The following is a 22,880-nucleotide window of genomic DNA, read 5'->3' as shown; positions in this document are numbered from 1 at the left end:
TTTAGTTATATCGGTACAATTGCCCCAAGATTTGGGGCAACAAGGTGGCAGATGTAGTATAACGCATGCAAACATGAAGGTATTCACTTTAGTAGTAAGAATAAAACGCAAATTTTTTTAAAAAATGGTGAGACATGTGTAGACACTGATGTTCAGTGGAATTTGAGTTGTCTTGTACTAGGAACGCAAGTTGGCAAAGCAACTAGGAAGGTAAATGGTATGTTGCTCTTGTTGCAAAATTATTGGAGTACAATAAAGAATTCTTGCTCCAATTGTATGGAATTTGGCACAACCATATCTGGTCTCCATATCTAAGGAAGGTTCGAGTATTGGAGACAGCATGGAGAAGGTCCATCAGATTGGTTACTGCACTGAGAAAGTTCCCTGACGATGAGAGGCTGAGCAAATTGAGCCTATCCCCTCCGTGGTCCAGAAGAATGAGAAGTGACCTCATTGAAACAAACAGAATTCAGAAAGGGCTCAACAAGGAGATTGTCTTACCCTAGCTGGGAATCTGGAACATAGAATATTTTAAGATTGAGGTGAGGAGAGATTTTATCACTCAACAGGTGAGTCATTAGAATTCTACACTCCCAGAGGGAGTTTCAACAGCCAAATACATTTTGGATGGAGGAAAATAGATCCAAAGGTGTGCAGCCTAGGTTGTGTGTCAGGGGGATAAGCAGGGTAAATATGCGGGGGTTACGGGAATAGGGTGGGATTGTGGTCGATGCAGACTGGATGGACTAATTGGCCCCCTTCTGCACTGTAGGGATTCTATGTTTTGCATTAAACTGGTTAGATGTAGACTCCACTCCACCCTTTCAACGGCTTCCTGCAGATCCAGTTAATTCCAAACTAGGAATTAGGATTCTAAAATAGGAAATAGGTCTCTTGTTAGCATGTTCAACAAATGTAATGCCTGTTTTGCACCTTGGATAATTGGTAGCTGCTAGCTTCCTGCCATATATACTTCATTCAGAAAAAGAAAGATATGGCTGAAAAAGCATCGTACCTGTAACAATCAGCCTAGGTTCAGGTTGAATCTACAAAATACTTGGTCCCTTTTATGTTGGAGACACAGCAGTATGCCATTTGGGCCCTATGAGCCTGTCTACCACTCAACATGATCATGGCTGTTCCTTTACCTCATACTCCAGCACTCGTCCTGTACCTCTTGACACCTTTAGAGTCTAGAAATCCATTTCCATCTTAAATATAGAAACAATGTTAAGGGGAACAGCATGCTACCATTAGTGTAGAACATACCTGTCCCTTGGAGAAAGTGGGTTCCCGGACACGCGTCCTTTGTTTGAATAGAGGGGAGTATGGTAGGATGAGAGAAGAATTGGCGAATGTGGACTGGGGGAATGTGTTGGAAGGTAGGTCTGCTGAGGAGCAGTGGAGGATCTTTAAGGAGATCTTGGTGCTCAGCAGAAATTTATTCCGATGGTTAAAAAGGACAGTAGGAAGAGAGGTAATAAGCCGTGGATAACGAAGGAGGTGAAGGAAAGTGTTAAATTAAAAGCGGAGGAATTTAGAGTAGCTAAGAGCAGTGGGCGAGAAGAGGATTGGGAGAGGTTTAAATGTCAACAAAGATTGACAAAGAAGTTGATAAAGGAGGGTAGGAGAAGCTATGAGGCTGGGCTAGCACTTAATATAAAAAAGGATAGCAAGAGTTTTTATAAATATATAAAAAGGAAGAGGCTGGCTAGGGTGAACGTTGGTCCTTTAGAGGATGAGAAAGGAGAGCTAGTGGTAGGGGATGGGGATATGGCGAAGGTCTTGAATAACTTTTTTGTTTCTGTCTTCACGGAGGAGGACGTGAATAATTTGCCGGGTGTTAGCGATGGAAAGGTGGTAGGAATGGAGGGTCTTAATGACATTACTGTTACTAGAGAGGTGGTGCTCGACAGACTGGAGGGGCTGATTGTGGACAAGTCCCCAGGACCGGATGGAATGCATCCGAGGGTTCTGAAAGAAATGGCGGAGGTGATAGTGGATGCCTTGGTGGTTATTTTCCAGACGTCGCTGGATTCCGGGGAAGTGCCGGAAGATTGGAAAACGGCTAATGTTACGCCGTTGTTTAAGAAGGGTGCCAGGCAAAAGGCGGGGAATTATAGGCCGGTTAGTTTAACGTCTGTGGTAGGTAAAATGTTAGAATCCATCATTAAGCAGGAAATTGCGAGGCATCTTGAAGGGAATTGCTTGATAGGGCGGACGCAACACGGTTTCATTAAAGGGAAGTCGTGTCTGACAAATTTACTGGAGTTCTATGAGGATGTGTCTAGGGCAGTGGATAGAGGAGAGCCGGTGGATGTGGTCTTTCTGGATTTTCAGAAGGCGTTTGACAAGGTACCTCACAAGAGGTTATTGCAGAAGGTCAGGGGACATGGAGTTGGGGGTAGGGTGTTAGCGTGGATAGAGGATTGGTTGTCAAATAGGAGGCAGAGAGTGGGGGTCAATGGGTGCTATTCGGATTGGCGGATGGTGACTAGTGGGGTGCCCCAGGGGTCGGTGCTGGGGCCTCAGCTATTTACCATTTATATAGATGATCTGGAGGAGGGAACCGAGTGCAGGGTGTCGAAATTTGCTGATGACACCAAGATTGGGGGAACGGCAAATTGTGCGGAGGGTGTGGAGAGTCTGCAGAAGGATCTAAATAGGCTGGGCGAATGGGCCAGGAAATGGCAAATGGAATTTAATGTTGGCAAGTGTGAGGTGGTCCACTTTGGTAGGAAGAATGGTAGGAAGGACTATTACTTACGTGGCGAAAAACTGCAGCAGGCGACGGTGCAGAGGGACCTCGGGGTCCTTGTGCATGAATCGCAAAAACCCAGCTTGCAGGTGCAGCAGGTGGTCAGGAAGGCGAATGGGATGCTGGCCTTCATAGCGAGGGGGATTGAATATAAAAGTAGGGAGGTCTTGCTGCAGCTGTATAGGGCATTGGTGAGGCCGCAGCTGGAGTACTGTGTGCAGTTTTGGGCGCCGCACCTGCGCAAGGATATTTTGGCCCTGGAGGGAGTGCAGAGGAGGTTTACTAGGCTGATACCGGAGTTGAGGGGATTGAGCTATGAGGAGAGGCTGAATAAACTAGGCTTGTACTCGTTAGAGTTTAGAAGAATGAGGGGAGATCTCATTGAGACGTATAAGATGATGAATGGGATGGACAGGATAGAGGTGGAGAGACTCTTCCCGCTCAAAAAAGACAGTAGGACTAGGGGGCACAGCCTCAAGATAAAGGGGAGGCGGTTTAGAACGGAGTTGAGGAGGAACTTCTTCACTCAAAGGGTGGTGAATCTCTGGAATTCTCTGCCCGTTGAAGTGGTGGAGGCTGCCTCGCTAAATATTTTTAAGAAGCGGGTTGATGGGTTTTTGATAAGAGAAGGGATTAAGGGTTATGGGGAGAGGGCGGGAAAGTGGAACTGAGCCACGACAGATCAGCCATGATCTTATTGAATGGCGGGGCAGGCTCGAAGGGCTAGATGGCCTACTCCTGCTCCTATTTCTTATGTTCTTATGTTCTTCAACAATCCTGTCATAATATTGTTTTGATACCTTATCCAGAAAGTTAATTCAGGGAGAAGTGGAATTAATCTTATTTCTCCTAACCCATTCACTGCAGCATCAGTACTGATACACACATTTTGCGTACAACGCTGAGCCCAGCAGCATTTTGGATTTCAGATCATTTAAATGCTTTCAGTGAGTGTTAAACAGGGTAAATGCCTTGGATTCAAAATAGTAGGTGGGAAGCTTTATGCAGCAGCGCAAGGGTGTAATAGAATTTTGCTCTGGCAACTGCTACTTCTGCAAGGAATAAAGCTGTAGCCAGTGACACTGCAGCCATGCGACTCAAAGGTTAATAACACCAGTCTCAGTAATACTCCAAAACCAATATTGCTAGCTGCTTCTTTAAAGATCCATTCATTTCAAAGCACAATCCAGCATCTTCTAACTCAAATTTCTATGAGTATTATTTAAACTGCCACATTGACTACTTGAAGGAGCTGGAAAATAATGCACAATATGTAATGACATCACTTCTGTCAATTCAATTAAATCCTCCCTTTGCTTAGGAGAGCTTCATGCACTTGCATACTTGGTCAAGTGCAAGAAATACCCAGCATTATCGATTTCTGACACTTGTTCTTGTCCACAAAGGGAGACAAAAATGTGCTCTACCTTGGCTGATCAAACCGTTTTGCTTGTTTGTCAAGGTGCCATGCATAATCCTGTTTCGATACCCGGGTCATTTACATTAATGCAGTGGGTCACCTGACAACAATCTACAGTAGTGGCTGATTTTCTCTGCATTATTACAGGCAGCAGGGGTTAAATCTAGATCACTGACTACCACTGTCCCCTACATAGAGGGGAGCAATAAAACCGTTGGTGTGTTTGTTTTTTCCTATGTCTATTCCTTCAATAAATTAGGTGCTCTAGCATCATATGAAAAGTTGGAGGTCAAACGCTTGGCCAGGCTGCTGTTCCACAGATTTTATTGGGGATCATCAATAATCAGTGTGATTATTACAAAAAGTAAACAGTGACATAGAGAAATCAAACTAAAAAGAATGAGCATTTTTGAATTGTTGGAAGAGAGATAGAATTTAGGATTTACAGGAGAGAAGAAACAGTGATTAAAAGCTAAAACATTTCATGGCTACTGTTAATAAAATACTCACTAGGGAAGCTCTGCGGGATCTTCTACTCATAGGCTGATCAAAAGGTGGACTGTTCATCTGCAGTTTTTCCAAATACCCATCAGGTAGCCTAATGTCTGCAGGGAGCGATAGCCGTTTATTGACATCCTGAAAATAGGATAATAAAGCAAAGCATTAGACTAAAGCATTATTTCTCCTTTTACCCATCCCTGTAACATCAGAGGATCTATTTACAACCCTCTTCTCTTCCTCATCCAAATGCTGATTGTTGATGTTGTCAGGCTTGGCAAATTTAAGCTAAGTCGGAAATTCCAGGATTTTGGTTGAGCAATGATGAAAAAAAAACGCAACATTTCCAAGACAGGACAGTGAGAGACTTGGGACAGGAACTTGAGATGTTTCCACATGCCTGACGTATTTGCATGAAACCCTGATGAGTTGTGCTGCGGCTATGGGGCAGATTCAGAGCCCCAGCTGAAGAAAATCAACCACAGCAATGCCTCAGTGCATCTCTCAAGTCCGAGCTGTTCCCTTACTTTTAATTTTTCACCACTTCAAAGAAAATGCGGGAGTACCAGTGCAGTTTTCCAGCTGGCCAGACCAGGGCACATTCCAGGTAACCAGGACCAAATCAGGGAGCAATAACAAAACCCCAGCATAGAGAAATCACATGACAGAATGTTCGGGATTATGGGTTTGGAGGAAAGGATTGGACGCACAGTCTAAAATTTACTTGGGGATCCAACAAAGTCTGCTCTTACTGCCCCATAAACAAATGCTGCACAACTTAGCACTATGGTAACCACCACCTATTAGGTGCTAGGTTTCCCGTGTTCTCAGAAACCCACCATGCAGTACTAAATTTACTGCACTTGGAGTTAAGTCATAATATCCTTCACAATGCAAGCAGTTCCCCAATACTTGTCACATTAGTCTTTCTGTTCAAACTAGATCCAAAATACATTTCCACGATCTCAAAATTTACAAATTTTACTTTCCAATCATTATGCTCAGATACAGGTAGTAGCAGCTGGAAAAAATGCAATTGTAAAATGTATAGTACAAATATTTGCATTTTTTAATTATAGCTTTAGGTCAGATAAAGATACTTCAAGGCAATTAGAAATCAGCACAAATTCTAGAATGGGCAGAGGGTGCATTCTCTACAGAAATTGAAGGCATATCACCGACAGGGTACACAGACCGGCTTTTAGGCAACAGCGGGAGAAGAAACGGAAAAATCTACAGTAAGCACTGAATACAATTCTTAGAATTTTAGAATACAAATCATTTTATTTGAGGTGTTGTTAAGTTTTACTTCCAGAAACCTTATGTTTTTGTTCACTGCAAATTGAGAGTTTGCCTCAGAAAAAAAATCTTGATCTCAGAAAAATCTACTTTCTCAAAGAATGTAAAATGTTGACAGAAAGTTTAAATGTCCAATTTTCTGAGAAGCTAATCCGCCATAGTCATGTTTATAAATAATTCAACCACAAAAGACAAGTTTTATGGGTGCTGAGTGCCATTATTACAGTTTAATTTGACAGAGGTGGAACAAGAGGAGTAGTAACAGGAGCCTCAATAGCCAGTACATGTAGCAAGCAAGACTATTAGAAGATGGCAGAAGAGGATTTATCCGGCAAACAGGTTACTGCCTGATTCAATTCTAGGTTAAAAATCAGGGTCAACGTTAAACAAGCTAAAATTGTAATACCCTAATTCATTCTTTCACCTCACCTACCACCTGACAAGTGGTATCTGCAAATCATCAATCATCCAACTTCCAAAATACATTAAAATGTTCCTTGAAAAGCAATTCCTAAGCATAAGTGACATTAATAGCCTCAAGGGGTAACACTATTACAATGGTTGCAACTTGGTTTAATCCAAGTTTATTATTTGTGTTGATCACTGCACAAAATAAACAAGTCTTTAATTTGATTTCCTCCCAATACAAACAGATCCAGGGATGTAATATTTCACTGTCAGATAATTACTGAGCAGCATATAGCAGGACTGAGATAGAGAACAATCTCTTTAACTACTTGGAGTATATCTGATTTAATAACTCTGAAGTATTCACAATAGCAGCCACTACACCCATCACCTCTTCCACCCACGCAGTCATTAAGGTACTAGTGGTCTTAGCTTCCGTCCTTGAAAACTCCAAACAATAAAGTAATTTGTAAATAAAACTATGAAAATGTCCTTGCTTGAATTAATGAGTAAGGATTAGCAATGTATCTTTCTGCTTAGTAAAGTGTCTTGTGCTTACCCAAATCACACAGAAGCAAAAGAACAGAGATGGGCATGGGGCAATTGGAAGTTCATCTTTTGTTGTAACCTATTTGCTACCAGTAGCTTCTTACAGATTGCACGTAAACCTGGGTAGTTCTACTAGATGCTTGCATATCCCATAGCCTGTGCTATATCATCGGCTACATGGAGATGATAATCCCAACATATTAGAATATGAAATGCTCGCTGAAGCAATCCAACAGTCCACCAATTGGTTACCTTTACTGGCCTGAGAATGCCATCCAGATGCCAAAATTCTGTTCTCTTATTGCACCAATTTGCTTAGTTAGACAAGGAGCAAAGTGCTACTGCCCATCAATTTGCTTTACTAGATAGCTAGGAAGTTAAGTGTCAGTTAATATTAGATGAAAAGCAACATATAAGTTGCCTTGGGAAATCCCAGAATTATATGTCCAGTACTAAATGTAATTGCAGAATACCAAGAAATACTTAAAATATGTAAAGTGATGTTTTGTCAATCCATAAATTGTGGATCAATTAAAAATTAATCAAATGCGAGTTTTTTGTGTGATGGAAATATATCTTTGTAATGATGGAGTGATTTAAAATCAATGAACGGCTTCATATTCTGAAAACAGGTCTCAAATTTGATTATTCCAATTTTCTCGTTCATAACCTTGCTACTTTCAGTTGCACAGCAAGCAGGTTTTTGCTCTTTTTAGTTCGTAACACATACCCCTCCCCCCACCCCCAGGCTAGAGAAGTGTATGCGGGACAAGTGTAACAAAGAAAGGGTTAGGTACGGTAAGATGGGAGGAAGCTCTGGTGGAGTATAAATGTCTGTTTGGGACTGGTTGGGTTTCTGTGCCATTAATCCCTTCCAATTCTGGAATTCCAAATTAAACGCAAGTATGACGTTTATGAGTAATCGATTCAGCTAAAACAAAAAGTGGATGTGCCTAGGAATTGTTTGCCTCATTGAAGTGTGCCATGTTATTGAAAAAACTGGGACACTGATGCAACAGTGCATTGATCTAAAAGGGGTGTCAGTCAAGAAGGCTGCTCTATCTGTTTGGAGTCGGCTTCTTGAGCTTTGTTGGAGCAGAATTATCCAGCTAAGTGAAGTGTAGAGCCCATAGCCTTTGCAATATCCAGTGCTTTCAGCCATTTCTTGATATCATTTGGGAGGAAATCAAATTGGCTGAGAGGCTGGGGATCTCCGTGGAGGCCAAGGTGGATCATCCGTTCAGCATTTCTGCCTGAAGATTAATGCAAATGCATCTGTCATAACTTTTGAACTGACGTGCTGGGCTTCCCCATCAATGAGGGTGGACATTGGTGGAGCCTCTTCCTCCAGTGAGTTGTTTAATTGTCCACCACCATTCACGACTGGATATAACAGGACTGCAGAGCTTTGACATGATCAGTTCGTTGCTTGTGGGATTGCTTAATTCTGTCTATCACATGCTGCTTCTAATGTTTGCTAAGTAAGCAGTACTGTGTTGGAGCTAAACCAGGTTGACATCTCATTTTTAAGTATGCCTGGTTGCTGTTCCTGGCATGTTCTTTTGCACTATTCACAGAACTGGCATTGAATTCCTGGATTGGTTGGTCATGGTAAAGTGGAGGGTATGCTAGGCCTTCAAGTTAAGAGATTGTGGTGGTATACAATTCCATTGCTACTGATGACCCACAGCGTTCCACGAATGCTCAGTTTTGAGCTACGAGATCTGGTGTCACTGCTACAAAACCATGATGGAGGGTAGCCTCAATGTGAAGACAAAACATCACTTCTGCAAGACCATGGAAAGATAATAATCAAAGAGTGCAAACATAAATATTATATTCAATATTGGTTGCCAAGAAAAAAGAGGGACATTCAAGCATTGCAGGCACTGCAGAGAACAACCATAATGTTAGGGTTTAAGTGGTTAAATTATGACAGCAGCTTCCATAAACCTGGTACGTATTCTCGAATTTCGAAGGTTGTAGGGTTTCCTAATCAAGGTCCTTAAAATTATAGAGGTTTGACAGAATAGATGCAGAGAAATTCTTGCCTCTTAATTCAGATCAAGGAGTACAATCTCAAAATTGTAGCTGGGTGAGTCAGGAGTGAAATTAGGAAGAATGTTTTCCACACAGTGTTATAGAGAATTCTGGAACATCCTCCTCAAACGCAGATAAATACCAGGTACATGTGCATTTTTAAAAGGAGATTGATAGATTTTTGAATGGAATTGAGAACAGTGGATCAGCTTGAGCAGCTGAGCGACACAGCCTTGTACACATGGGAATAAGATCCAGTTTTTAGTTTGAACAATTTGCAAGGAATTCTGTTTTAGCAGAATGTGAGGAAATCTGTTTTTACAGAAAAAGTGAGCGATGTGTGAATGATACTTCTAAATGAAGCAAGACAGCTGGCGTCATATAAAAACATCGGATAATGTAAACAGGGAGAAGTAAAATGATTGATGGATGGATGATGAATTCAAATGGGCCAAACGTCATCTGTAGCTATCCTCTGATCTTATAAGTAATTCAGTCTCCTTTTTTTTGGAAGGGAGAAAAACCAATCCTGCAGGTTAAGTTAAAATTAACCACATGAGGGCAGCAAGACTCTTCTCCCAAACACTGCCCATAGCATCTTTGAGGCTGAAACAAATGATTTATGTGGAAATCTGTGAGGAGTTGGCATATTCACCCTGTGTCTACATAGGTTTTCTCCGAGTACTCCGGTTTCCTCCCACAATCCAAAAAAGTGCAGATTAGGTGGATTGGCCATGCTGAATTGTCCCTTGGTGTCCAAACATAAGTTAGGCGGACTAGCCAAACTAAGTGCACAGGGTTAAGAGATAGGGTGGGGTGGGGCTGGGTAAGATGCTTTTTTGGTAAGTCAATGCAGACTCAATGGGCCAAATGGCTTCCTTCTGCACTGTCGGGATTCCATAGATTCTAATAAATGACCTCAAATCACACGTGAAAGTGATTGCCTGACTTGCTCGGTTCTACGTTAATATTTTGTACCCGGCTGCCTAATGAGATCAGAATAAATCGTTGGCATTATGTAGGATCCAGTAGCATAGATTTTCTTCCTTTTGTTGATTGTCTTAGAAATTACAATCTGACATTGTATTTTTGTTGAATTTTATGGATGTCAACTGGTATTCACGTAACAGGCTCCTAAGAAACCTGAAGGTTATAATTTAAAGAAATCAAATTCCAGGAAAATAATCTGACCGGGTTTTCCATCAAAATCTGCCTTCAAAATGAAAAGGTTGCCTTTGTTGAGAGTCTACAAGAACCATGAATGTTCATCAGTTATGAACTGTACTTCAAGTCACAGGCAGGCCTGATCAAGGCAGCACGCAAGAAAATAATTTCTGCTGTGTATTGATACATGTGACAATAATAAATCAAATCAAATGGTTATTTCAGAAGACATCAGGCATAAAAGACATTTTCAAGAAGATTAAACTATCAACTTTGAGTTCCCCTGGGTAACGTACTAAGCCCAGCCATCTTTAGCTGCTTCATTAACAAACTCGTCTCTCATTATAAGGCCAGAAGTGGGGATGTTTGCCGATGATTGCACAATGATTAGCATCATTCAGACTCCTCATACTGAAGCAGTCATCTCCAATATACAATAACATCTGGACAATATTCAGGCTGAGGCTGAAAAGTAGCAAGTAACATTCGTAAGTAACAAGTGCCTGGTAATGACCATGTCCAACAAGACAGCATTTTAACCATATCCACATTTAATGGCATTGCCATCACTGAATCATCCTTCATCAATATGGAAATCACAGAATTCCTACAGTGCAGGAGGCCATTCGGTCTATTGTGTCTGCACCAGCTCCCTGACAAAGAATCCCATGCAAGCCACTGACAGCACCCCTTCCGAACCCCGCATATTTGCCTAACCTACACATCTTGGGACACTAAAGGAGAAATTTAGCACAGCCAATCCACCTAATCTGCAGATCTTTGGATTGTGTCCTTTAGGGGAGTAAATCTGCCATTCTTACCTGGTCTGACCTACATGTGACTCCAGGCCCACAACCATGTGGTTGACTCTCAACTGCCCTCTGAACAAAGACAACTAGGGATGGGCAATAAATGCTGGCCAGCCAGAGATGCCCATGTCCAATGAATGAATAAAAAAAAACTGGAGGACCAGGAGGAAACCCATGCAGACAAGGGAGAATGTGTAACCTCTACAGTCACCGAAGGCTGGAATCAAACCCATGTCACTGGCGCAATGAGGCAGGAGTGCTTACCACTGTACCGCCGATCCTTTGGGGATGGAGGTTTTACCATTGACCAGCTACCAAATTAGACTAGCCATATAAATACGGTGGTTATAAGAACAGTTCAGACAGCAGGAATTGTGCATTACACCGGTCCACCATCCACAAGGCATGATACTCCTCAGTTGCTTGGATGCATGCAGTTCCAGCAGCACTAAAGAAACTTGACATCATTAAGACAAAGCTGTCTGTTTAAGTGGTACCCTGTCCTCCACGTTAAACAATCACTCCCTCCATCACTAACAGATACACAATGGCAACAGCATTTACCATCTCAAGTTGTACTTCAGAAACTCACCAAGGCTCCTTAAAGCCAACACCTCTGCCACCTAGAAGGCCAAGGGCAGCAGATGCATGGGTACACCACTATCTGCAAGTTTCCCTCCAAGCAACACAGCATCTTGACTTCATAGAAATCATAGAATCATAGAAACCCTACACAGTGCAGAGACAGGCCATTCAGCCCATCGAGTCTGCACCGGCCACAAACCCACTCAGGACCGACTCTCATATCCCTACATATTTACCTGCTAATCCCTCTAACCACTGTCCTACTTATTGCCACTTCTTTACTATTGCAAGGCCAAAATCTTGAAACTTCTTCCTTAGGGTAGGTTTGGGTGAAAGGAAAATTATCAGGGAGAAGGAGGTTCTGAGTGGCCCTGGTGGGTTGGACTGCATCTGTTTCAATGCGAGGAGCGTGACGGGTAAAACGGATGAGCTTAGGGCCTTGATGTTTGTAAGGAGGTTAGATGTGGTGGCAGTAACAGAGACGTGGTTAAAGGGCGGGCAGGACTGGCAGCTGAATGTTCCTGGGTATTAGGTGTGACAGAGGAGGGTTGAAGAGAGGTGGTGGGGTGGCACTGTTAGTAAAGCACATCACAGCAGTGCAGAGGGAGGATAATATGGAGGAGTTAGGGATTGAGTCGCTGTGGGTGGAGTTGAGGAATAAAAAGGGAGAGATTACGATGCTAGCGGTATACTATAGGCCACCCAACAGCCCAAAGCCAGTGGAGGAAAGTATTTGCAGAGGCATTTTAGATAGGTGCAGAAAGAATAAGGTGGTTGAAGTGGGTGACTTTAATCTTCCTGGAGTGGATTGGAAGGTGTTTAGAGCTGGGGGTACGGATGGGGAGGAGTTTGTAAAATGTGTGTTGGAAGGGTCCCTGGAGCAGTACGTAACTAGCCCGACTAGGGAGGGGGCTATACTGGATTTAGTGCTGGGAAATGAGCCGGAGCAGGTGGCTGAGGTTGCAGTAGGTGAACATGTGGCTAACAGTGACCACAAGTCTGTCTACTTTAGGATAAAAATGGAAAAGGGATGAGCGCCGTCCGAAGGGGAGGGTGCTGAACTGGGGGAAGGCGAGCTATAGCCGGATTAGGAGGGAGCTGAATGACACTGATTGGGAGGGGTTGTTAGCTGGCAAGTCCACGGTTGGTAAGTGGGAGGCTTTCAAGGGCAAACTGATAATGTTGCAGGAAAGGCACGTGCTGGCCAAGAGGAAGGATGGGAAAGGCAGGATTAGAGAGCCGTGGATTACAGGGGGTATCGAAGACTTGGTCAGGAAGAAGAAAGAGGCATATGTTAGATCGAAACAACTGGGAACAGAGTGTGCGCTGGAGGAATATAGAGAGAGGAGGAGGGAGCTAAAAAGGGGAGTTAGAAGGACGAAAAGAGGGCATGAAATGGCTTTGGCTGATAGGATTAAGGAAAATCCAAAGGCATTTTACTCTTATATCAGGAGCAAGAGAGTGGTTAGAGGGAAAATTGGTCCTCTTAGGGGCAAAGGATGGGAGCTATGTATCGAGTCTGAGGGAATGGGGGAGATCCTGAATGAATACTTTGCGTCGGTATTCACGAAGGAGAGGGGTTTGGTGTCATGTAATGTCTTGGAGGGAGCTGTAGACCAGTTGAAGGAAATATCCATTACGAGGGAGGAAGTGCTACGGTTTTTAGGTAGCATAAAAATGGCTAAAGCTCCGGGGCCTGATGGTATTTATCCCAGGCTGCTTAGGGAGGTGAAAGATGAAATTGCTGGGCCTCTGATGCAAATCTTTGTCTCTTCCTTGGACACAGGTGAGGTCCCAGAGGACTGGAGGGTAGCTAATGTGGTACCGCTGTTTAAAAAGGGTAGTAGGGATAACCCTGGTAATTATAGACCAGTGAGTTTGACATCGGTGGTAGGAAAATTATTGGAAAAAATTCTTAGGGATAGGATGTATGAGCATTTGGAGCGTTGCGATCTGATTAGGGATACGCAACATGGCTTTGTTCGGGGGAGGTCTTGCCTTACGAATCTGGTGGAATTCTTTGAGGAGGTGACAAAAACGGTTGACGATGGGCGAGCCATTGATGTCATCTATATGGATTTCAGTAAGGCGTTTGACAAAGTCCCTCACGGTAGGCTGGTAGAAAAGGTTAAGGCACATGGGATACAAGGGCATGTAGCTAGGTGGATCGAAAACTGGCTGGGAAATAGGAGACAGAGAGTAGTAGTGGAAGGGTCCTTTTCTGGCTGGAGGTCAGTCACCAGTGGTGTGCCGCAGGGCTCAGTACTGGGACCTCTCCTCTTTGTAGTATATATAAACGACTTGGAAGAGGGCGTACGTGGTGTGATCAGCAAGTTTGCGGATAACACCAAGATGGCAGGATTGGCAGATACTGAGGAGGACTGTCAGGTGACACAGCAGGATATAGATAGGTTGGTATATTGGGCAGATAGATGGCAGATGGAATTTAATCCTGACAAATGCGAGGTGATGCATTTTGGAAGGAATAATGCAGGGAGGAGTTACGTGATAAAAGGTAGACCGATTAAGAGTATAGAGATACAGAGGGACCTGGGAGTGCAGGTGCACAAGTTTCTGAAGGTGTCAACACAGGTAGAGAAGGTTGCGAAGAAAGCTTACAGAATGCTAGCCTTTACAGGAAGGGGTATAGAGTATAAGAGCTGCCATCTAACGCTTCAATTGTACAGAACGTTGGTTAGGCCGCATTTGGAGTACTGTGTCCAGTTCTGGTCACCTTACTACCGGAAGGACGTGGAGACCCTGGAGAGGGTGCAGAGGAGGTTTACCAGGATGTTGCCTAGCATGGAAGGACTGAGTTACGAGGAAAGGTTGGAGAAGCTGGGGCTCTTCTCCTTGGAAAGACGGAGATTAAGGGGGGATCTGATAGAGGTGTATAAAATAATGAAGGGAATAGATAGAGTCAACAGTGGTAGGCTTTTCCCTAGATTGGGGACAATTAAGAGAGGTCACGATCTAAGGGTGAGGGGGGAAAAGTATAATTTGGATACGAGAGGAAGGTTTTTCACGCAGAGGGTCGTGGGGGTATGGAACGAGCTACCAAGTAAGGTGGTGGAGGCAGGCACGTTGGACTTGTTTAAGGTTTACTTAGATTGGCACGAGTGAAACAGGGATGGAGGGTTATAGTAGACGGTATTAAATAGGGTCAGAGTCTTGGGACGACACCGGAAATGTAGTATTACATGTTAATGTTTTGTCGTTTTTAATCCACAGGTGTGTCCGTCCACCTTGTTGTCAAACGAGGGGCATGCACACAGTGGGTCGTGCGTGGGCTGTTCTTGGAGGTTCCGAGAGTGGCCTAGTACTTTGTGTTGTTGTGTATGCTTAATCCTGGACCAGTAGACGGGCACCACAACAGCTCAGTGACTATCACTGCTGGCTGTGCAGATACATGGATTTGGGCCTGTGTCTGTGGGAGTTTGCGCATTCTCCCTGTGGTTGTGTGGGTTTCCTCCAGGTGCTCTGGTTTCCTCCCACACCCCAAAGATGTGCTCTTAGGCTGACTGGTATAACAAATTGACACTATTCTCCCCTGAATCTGGCTACATTAGGGGTTCCACTCACATACACACAGGGCGGGGTAGGTGTAGGAAAATGCTTTGTTGAAGGGGCGGCGTGGGCTCGTTGGGCCGAAGGGCCTGTTTCCCGTGCTGGGTTGTTCTTTGTTAACAGCACTTTGGGCATACCTACACTCCATGGACTGTAGTGGTTCAAAAAGCAGCTCACCACCACCTTTGTAAGGCCATAAACACTGGCCTTGCCAACAATGCTCACACCTCATGAAAAAATAAAGATTAGGTTTAATCACAGATGGAGACATTTTCATCAGTGAGTATAAAGGCGTTCTTATCACTTCGCCAATTACACACAAACCAATCAATTAGTTGCTTTTGGATTACAATTTTTGCAGATCTTTAGGTCAAAATACAGACAAATATTTATTGATGAAGAACTGTCTAATTCTTACTTTTTGAAAGATGTTAAAGATTTGAAGAGATTTACCAGAATGTCAGGGTACAGGAATAACACTGATACCAAGAAACCAGGGACGTTGCAAAGCTCAAAAGGATATTTAGTAGTTTAATACTTTAACACAGGGATATTATTAGAGGTTTTAATAGTTTCTCATTTATCCTGTTTCCATTGACAAATAGGTCAGTAACTTGAAGACACAGATTTTAAGATAATTGGCAAATGAACCAGGAGTGATGAAGACTTTATTTAAAAAACAGGCAATGCACTGCCAGAAAGGAAGCAGATTCAATAACTTTCAAAGGAACTCCATATTTTAATAGGAAAAGTTTAGAGAACTAGGAGAAAGGACTGAGATTAATTGGATAGCTGTTGCAATTGACATGATGGGCCAAATGACCTTCTGCTTTAAGATTCTATGATACAATGTTAGAATTATACTGACATTTCAACCTATTGTGGTATGTCTTATGTCAATGTTTGTTATGGCTAACTCAAAACATGAAATCTTTGAAATAGAGCACATACCATTACAAGCAAGTAATGGTAAGCTGACGATCCCTGTGGCATCAGGGAAATGTTATCTTAGCTCAAGTGGGCGGCACGTGGTTAACACTGCTGCTTCACAGCTCCAGGGTCCTGCGTTCGATTCCTGGCTTGGGTCACTGTCTGTGTGGAGTTTGCACATTCTCATGTCTGCGTGGGTTTCCTCTGGGTACGCCGGTTTCCTCCCACAGTCCAAAGATGTGCGAGTTAGGTTGATTGGCCATGCTAAGAAATTGCCGCTTAGTGTCCAGGGATGCGCAGGTTAGAGGGATTAGTGGGTATAATATGTAGGGATATGGGGGTAGGGCCTGGGTGGCCAAACACAATCCATGTTTGGTGCAGACTTGACAGGCCAAAGGGCTTCTTTCTGCACTGTAGGGTTCTATGATCTATGACCTAAGTATTATTTTGCAAAATTTGAAAGCAAATTACTTATTATTTACCACCAAAATTATTTATTTCCCAGCAAATAATATAAAAAAATTTTTAGCTGCCCCATCACCAAGTCGGAGGAGTTGTAGACAGTGACGATGGATGTTACAGCTTGCAGAGGGACATAGATAAGCTGCAGAGCTGGGCTGAGAGGTGGCAAATGGAGTTTAATGCAGAAAAGTGTGAAGTGATTCACTTTGGAAGGAGTAACAGGATTACGGAGTATTGGGCTAATGGAAGGACTCTTGGTAGTGTGGATGAGCAGAGAGATCTTGGTGTACATGTGCATAGATCCCTGAAAGTTGGCACCCAGATTGATAAGGTTGTTAAGAATGCATACGGTGTGTTAGCTTTTATTGGTAGAGGGATTGAATTTCGGAGCCATAAGATCATGTTGCAGCTGTACAAAACAGTTCTGATCGCCGCATTATAAGATGTGGAAGCATTGGAAAGGGTGCAGAGGTGGTTTACCAGGATGTTGCCTGGTATGGTAGGAAGGTCTTGTGAGGAGAGGCTGAGGGACTTGAGGTTGTTTTTGTTAGAGAGAAGAGGGTTAAGAGGTGACCTAATTGAGGCATACAAGATGATCAGAGGATTAGACAGAGTAGACAGTGAGAGCCTTTTTCCTCAGATAGTGATGGCTAACACAAGGGGACATAGCTTTAAATTGAGGGATGATAAATATAGGACGGATGTCACAGATAGGTTTTTTTATTCAGAGGGTAGTAAGGGTGTGGAATGCCCTGCCTGCAGCAGTTGTGGACTTTAAGGGCATTCAAATGGTCATTGGATAGGCATGTGGATAACACTGGAATAGTTTAGGTTAGAGGGTCATTAGACTGGTTCCACTGGTCGGCGCAACATCGAGGGCCGAAGGGCCTGTACTGCGCTGTAATGTTCTATCACCAATGATGCATTTCATATAGATTTGGATTCATGTCCAAATTTATCTTTCCCTCTCCTGTGAAACCATTTTTCTCAAGTTATATACATCGTATATTTCTCCCCTATTTCCTGACACATTTGAAGATCGACCTGAAGTGGTCAATGGAATAGCTCCACTTGGAGTTGGAGCAGGAAGAAGACAGAGGGGTGGGGGAATTAGAGTTATTCCGCTGTCAAAACTTCTCATCAAGTAGTCACAAGTAAAGATCCAGGCAGGCTGACACTGAGCATGACGCAGACTTTTCCTGCTTAAGCATAAATTTCAAGATTTCTTCATGATGGCTTAAACTGCATAGCATGTTGAAAAGCAAGATATTTAACTCTTCACAGAATCTGTTCAGTGCAGGAGGCCATTCGGCCCATCAAGTCTGCACCGACTCTCCAACAGAGCATCCTACCTAGGCCCTATCCTTGCAACCCATGTACTAACCCCACAATTCCCCCTAACCCACACTTTCTGGGACACTAAGTGGCAATTTAAAATAGCTAATCCACATAATCTGCACATCTCTGGACTGTGGAAGGAATCTTAACATGGTGTTGTGAGGTTTCTTACTATGGAAGGAAACCAGAGTGCACAGAGGAAACACATGCAGACAAGGTGAGACAGACAGGCTGTTACTCAAGGCTGGAATTCAACCTGGATCCCTGGTGCTGAGAGGCAGTAGTGCTAACCACTGTGCCACCCGAGAGTCTTGTTTTTCTATTCTTTCAATTCTGCCTATTTTTGGATAAATTTTATACCTGGTTGTAACAACATCATATTTTGTTTCTCACGAGCAACATGAAAAGGTCTAAGGTGCAAATGAAAGTTCTAACTGAAGTTCCAAGACCCTTAAAAATAAGAGGATAGAACCAAAGGAATTCCAAACATTACACTTGCGATTCGATGGGCAAGTATAGGTGTCCTACATTTGCTAAATTGTTTTTCTTAAGTTTTACATATTGACTTGAATAAGGAAGGACAACAACGGCGAAAAGGTGTGAAAAGTACTTTGAGATTTTCTCGATCAGTTATATATTAATTGTTGTTTGGTATATGGTAGCTTTAGAGGGAAGAGGGGGATTTGTCTGCTGTGTTATATTTAATCTTCTTTTGCTGCTTTGGATTTGTTCATAATTTTCATTCAGATATTTAATTGGCAACTTTATACACTGTGGTTGAGTTAGCTAATGATATTTTGCCTCAATTAGTCATGTGATGTTCAGGTACAGCATCACCCATGCTAGTTTCAGAATTGGCACATTTTAAAGGCAAGATGCTTATAATATGTACAAGATGCAAAAATTGGTAATTGTATAGAATTTCCACTTATGATATCACTGCACATTAAAGGCTTGTTCTATTTAAATCAATGTACAACTGTATTATCTCTTAATGTAAAGTTGAGCAAAGAAACATCACTAGAACTGATCATGTAATCAAAATGTACTTTTACGCCATTTTTTATTTCCTGAATTGTAATAGAAAACATACCTCCATGGAGATTCTCCTGTGTAGGTGGTTCCTCATACGAACACGAGTCGGAGACTGCACCTCATCAGATGATGTTCCAGAAGCTTGGTCACTCTCACCATCTGAACCTATTTTCAAATTTTCATGTACTATGTCTGAACAGGGGGCAGAAAGAGAAATCAGCCATGGTATCAAAGAGCATATTTCTATGCTTTTAGACATTATTCTAAAACATATACAGAAGAGAAATGATAAAATGTAACAACATTTGGCAAAATGCTCTATACTGCATCACAACCAACACATAATTTCTACTTTTAACCTCTCTTGCAACTAACATTTTGGTTTCTTTTAACTTGCCAGATCCTATATATGTTCTCCAAACATTATTTTCAGTGTGCAGAATATTCTTAGCCAAAACATTTTACATGCCAAATAGTGAAATTTTAAAACCACATAAATTGAGTCAGTAGTGCCTGCTCAACTTAAAATCCAAATGCTTGTTTAAGATGAATAATTGCTTCATTTTGAACAAAATATATTTTCCTTCTTTGTCAAATAAATTGGCTAGAAATTAAAATTCTTGGTGGGAAGTTAATTTACCTTTCAAGTTTTTTCATTTTTTTGAAAAAACATATCTTCAGTTAATTGTGTTGCAATTGATTTTGTTGTAGAAATTTATAAATAAATAATTCAGTATCACTAACAATGATATACATTTCAGTGAGAGTACAATTTCTCATTACATGGAATGTATTTTCCAGATATCTGTTCTAATTCAGCTCTCCAATAACAAGAACAGCAAAATATGCAAATATATCAATGCTATTAGATAAAAGGCAGTTTAAATGGAACATTATTTTTCACACTTCAACCAATATTTTGTTTCCAACTCCTCCTCAACCTAACACTAACAACCATGACTATGTAATTATGAAAATTATATGCACGCTATTTTTGGTATGGTAGCACACAATTAACTCACTAATTAGTTTCAATTATATACAAAGACTGCTTCCCAAATCAGTATATTTCAGTCCAACACTTACTTATATAATAATGCTTTGTTTCCTAATAAAATGCCTTAAGGTGCTTCACAGGAGTGTTATGAAGTAAAATTAGACACTGGGTCACATGGAAGATATTAGATACTTACTAAATATGAGGATAATAGGAATAAGTATTGTTTAAGAAAAGAGACATGTTGAAGCTTTTCATCTTGCATTCAAGTGGGCACTTTGCAAGAATATCAACACAAGGGGAAACAACAATATTTACTGTACGAGAAGAGAACGTAGTTTGAGTGACAAGTAGACAACCAACACTCAGTGTATTAATCGTTTTTCCTTTATATTGGTACTCTTGCGAAATGTCCTGATGAGTACAATACAAAAAGCTTAGATATGCCTCTTTTTTTCAACAATATTCAAGCTCTGCTCTACTGATGGACTTGTACGAAAAGTAAGAAAAGGTAGAAAGTATGTTGATGTACTTCAGGCAGAGTTTCAGGAACGATGGAAAAGATTAAAAAACAAGACTGTAATCTCAGGATTGCTCATATGTCATTTCAGGACTTAAGTTTTGCCACACTTGATCAATTGCTGCCTAGATGTCAGGTGCCTAGTAAACCTGCTCTGAATCATCTCCAACACGTATATATCCTTCGTTAAATAAGACGACCAAAACTGCACAGTATTCAAGATGTGTTCTCACCTATGCCCTGTAAAACATCCTTAACTTTTTTATAAGAACAAAAACAGCCCGGGAAACAGGCCCAACGAGCCCATGCCGCCTTTTAACATTACCAATCCCCCTCCACCCATGACCCTTATCTATGCTTATGGCATTCCACATTGAGGGAAAACTAATTTAGGGACAATTTATTACCTCCAATCAGCCTACTAGCACATCTTTGGGGTGCGGGAGGAAACTGGAGCACCCGGAGAAAACCCATGCAAGCACGGGGAGAATGCGCAAACTCCACAGACACTGGGCCAAATCCACGTGCCTGCACAGCAAACTGAGCTGTCGTGTTGCCCAGCATCTGGTCCAGCTTAAGCGTACACTAACGACATAAAGTACTCGGCTATTCTCGAACATCCAAGAGCAACCCTTGTACGATCCATCGCGTGTATGCCCCTCGTTGGACAACAAGGCGAACCGACTTTTATGTTCATTCATCTCTTAATAAAGGATAGCATTCCATTAGCCTTCTTGATTACTTGCTGTACACCTGCACACTAACCTTTTGTGACTCAAACACCTAGGTCCCTCTGCACCTTGGAATTCTGAGGTTGCTCTCTATTTAAATAAGTCTGTATTTTCATTCTTCCTACCAAATTGAACAACTTCACATTCTCTCAAATTGTACTCCACTGCCAGAACTTTGCTTACTCATTCAACAGCTACATCTGTCTCCAACCTCCTTTTGGTCTCTTGACAACATGCTTTCCTACCTATCATCTTCAGATTTAACTACCATGCCTTCACTCCCCTCATTCAAGTTATTTATATAAATTGTAAAAAGTTGAGACCGTAGCATAAAGTGCTGAGGGACTCCACTCCACAAACCTGCCAATCAGGAAAAGACCCATTTATGCATACTCTGCTTTCTGCCAGCCAGCCAATCGTCTATCCATGCCAGTACATGATCGTCTACACCATGAGCTTTTATTTTCCGCAATAACCTTTGCCATAGCATCTTATCAATTGCCTTTTGGAAATCCAAGTCCACTATGTCCATCGGTTCCCCTTTATCCAACGTGCACGTTACTCCTTCAAAATGCTCTAAGAAATTGATCAAACATGATTTCCATTTCACAAAACCACATCTCCTCTTCCTGATTATCTTGAGTTTTTCAAAGTGCTCAGCTATAACCTCCTTAATGGCTGATCTTAATATCTTCCCCATGACAAACATTAAGCTAAAAGGCCTATAGTTTCATGTTTTCTGCCTCTCTCTTAAATTGAGAAGTTATGTTTGCTACTTTTCAGTCTGATGGAACATTTCCAGAATCTCGCAAATTTTGGAAAATTAATACCAATACATCTACTATCTCAACAAGCCACCTCTTTGAAGAGCCTATGAAGAAATCCATCTGGACCCAGAGATTTGTCAACCTGCATTTCCATCAGTTTGCTCGGTAAAGCTTAGAACATAAGAACATAAGAAATAGGAGCAGGAGTAGGCGAACTAGCCCTTCGAGCCTGCCCCGCCATTCAATAAGATCATGGCTGACCTGTTGTGGCTCAGTTCCACATTCCCGCCCTCTCCCCATAACCCTTAATCCCCTCGCTTATCAAAAACCCATCAACCCGCGTCTTAAAAATATTTAGCGAGGCAGCCTCCACCACTTCAACGGGCAGAGAATTCCAGAGATTCACCACCCTCTGAGTGAAGAAGTTCCTCCTCAACTCCGTTCTAAACCGACCCCCCCTTTATCTTGAGGCTATGCCCCCTAGACCTACTGTCCTTTCTGAGTGGGAAGAGTCTCTCCACCTCTATCCTATCCATCCCATTCATCATCTTATACGTCTCAATGAGATCTCCCCTCATTCTTCTAAACTCTAACGAGTACAAGCCTAGTTTATTCAGCCTCTCCTCATAGCTCAACCCCCTCAACTCTGATATCAGCCGAGTAAACCTCCTCTGCACTCCCTCCAAGGCCAAAATATCCTTGCGTAAGTGCGGCGACCAAAACTGCACACAGTACTCCAGCTGTGGCCTCACCAATGCCCTATACAGCTGCAGCAAGACCTCCCTACTTTTATATTCAATCCCCCTTGCTATGAAGGCCAGCATCCCATTCGCCTTCCTGACCACCTGCTGCACCTGCAGGCTGGGTTTTTGCGACTCATGCACAAGGACCCCAAAGTCCCTCTGCACCGTCGCCTGCTGCAGTTTTTCGCCACGTAAATAATAGTCCTTCCTACCATTATTCCTACCAAAGTGGACCACCTCGCTTCTTTACTAATTTATCA

The 22,880-nt window shown here is 42.4% G+C and overlaps 1 protein-coding gene across 3 annotated transcripts in view; it reads right to left on the bottom strand.

The window, feature by feature from the left end:
* cdk17 (cyclin dependent kinase 17) overlaps positions 1 to 22,880 on the bottom strand; it is a 193,425-nt gene that overhangs the window by 51,675 nt on the left and 118,870 nt on the right. For all 3 annotated transcript variants that reach the window (XM_080207127.1, XM_080207126.1, XM_080207128.1), the window contains 2 exons: positions 18,921 to 19,054; positions 4,689 to 4,814 (listed from right to left, as the gene is read on the bottom strand). In XM_080207127.1, coding sequence (XP_080063253.1) covers positions 4,689 to 4,814; positions 18,921 to 19,054 — 260 coding nt within the window. The remainder of the gene's footprint in view (positions 1 to 4,688; positions 4,815 to 18,920; positions 19,055 to 22,880) is intronic.

The sequence above is a fragment of the Carcharhinus amblyrhynchos genome, chromosome 19, assembly GCF_965287045.1.
Source record: "Carcharhinus amblyrhynchos chromosome 19, sCarAmb.v2.hapA, whole genome shotgun sequence".
Taxonomy (NCBI): Eukaryota; Metazoa; Chordata; class Chondrichthyes; order Carcharhiniformes; family Carcharhinidae; genus Carcharhinus; species Carcharhinus amblyrhynchos.
This window is presented reverse-complemented; position numbering and strand designations above follow the sequence as displayed.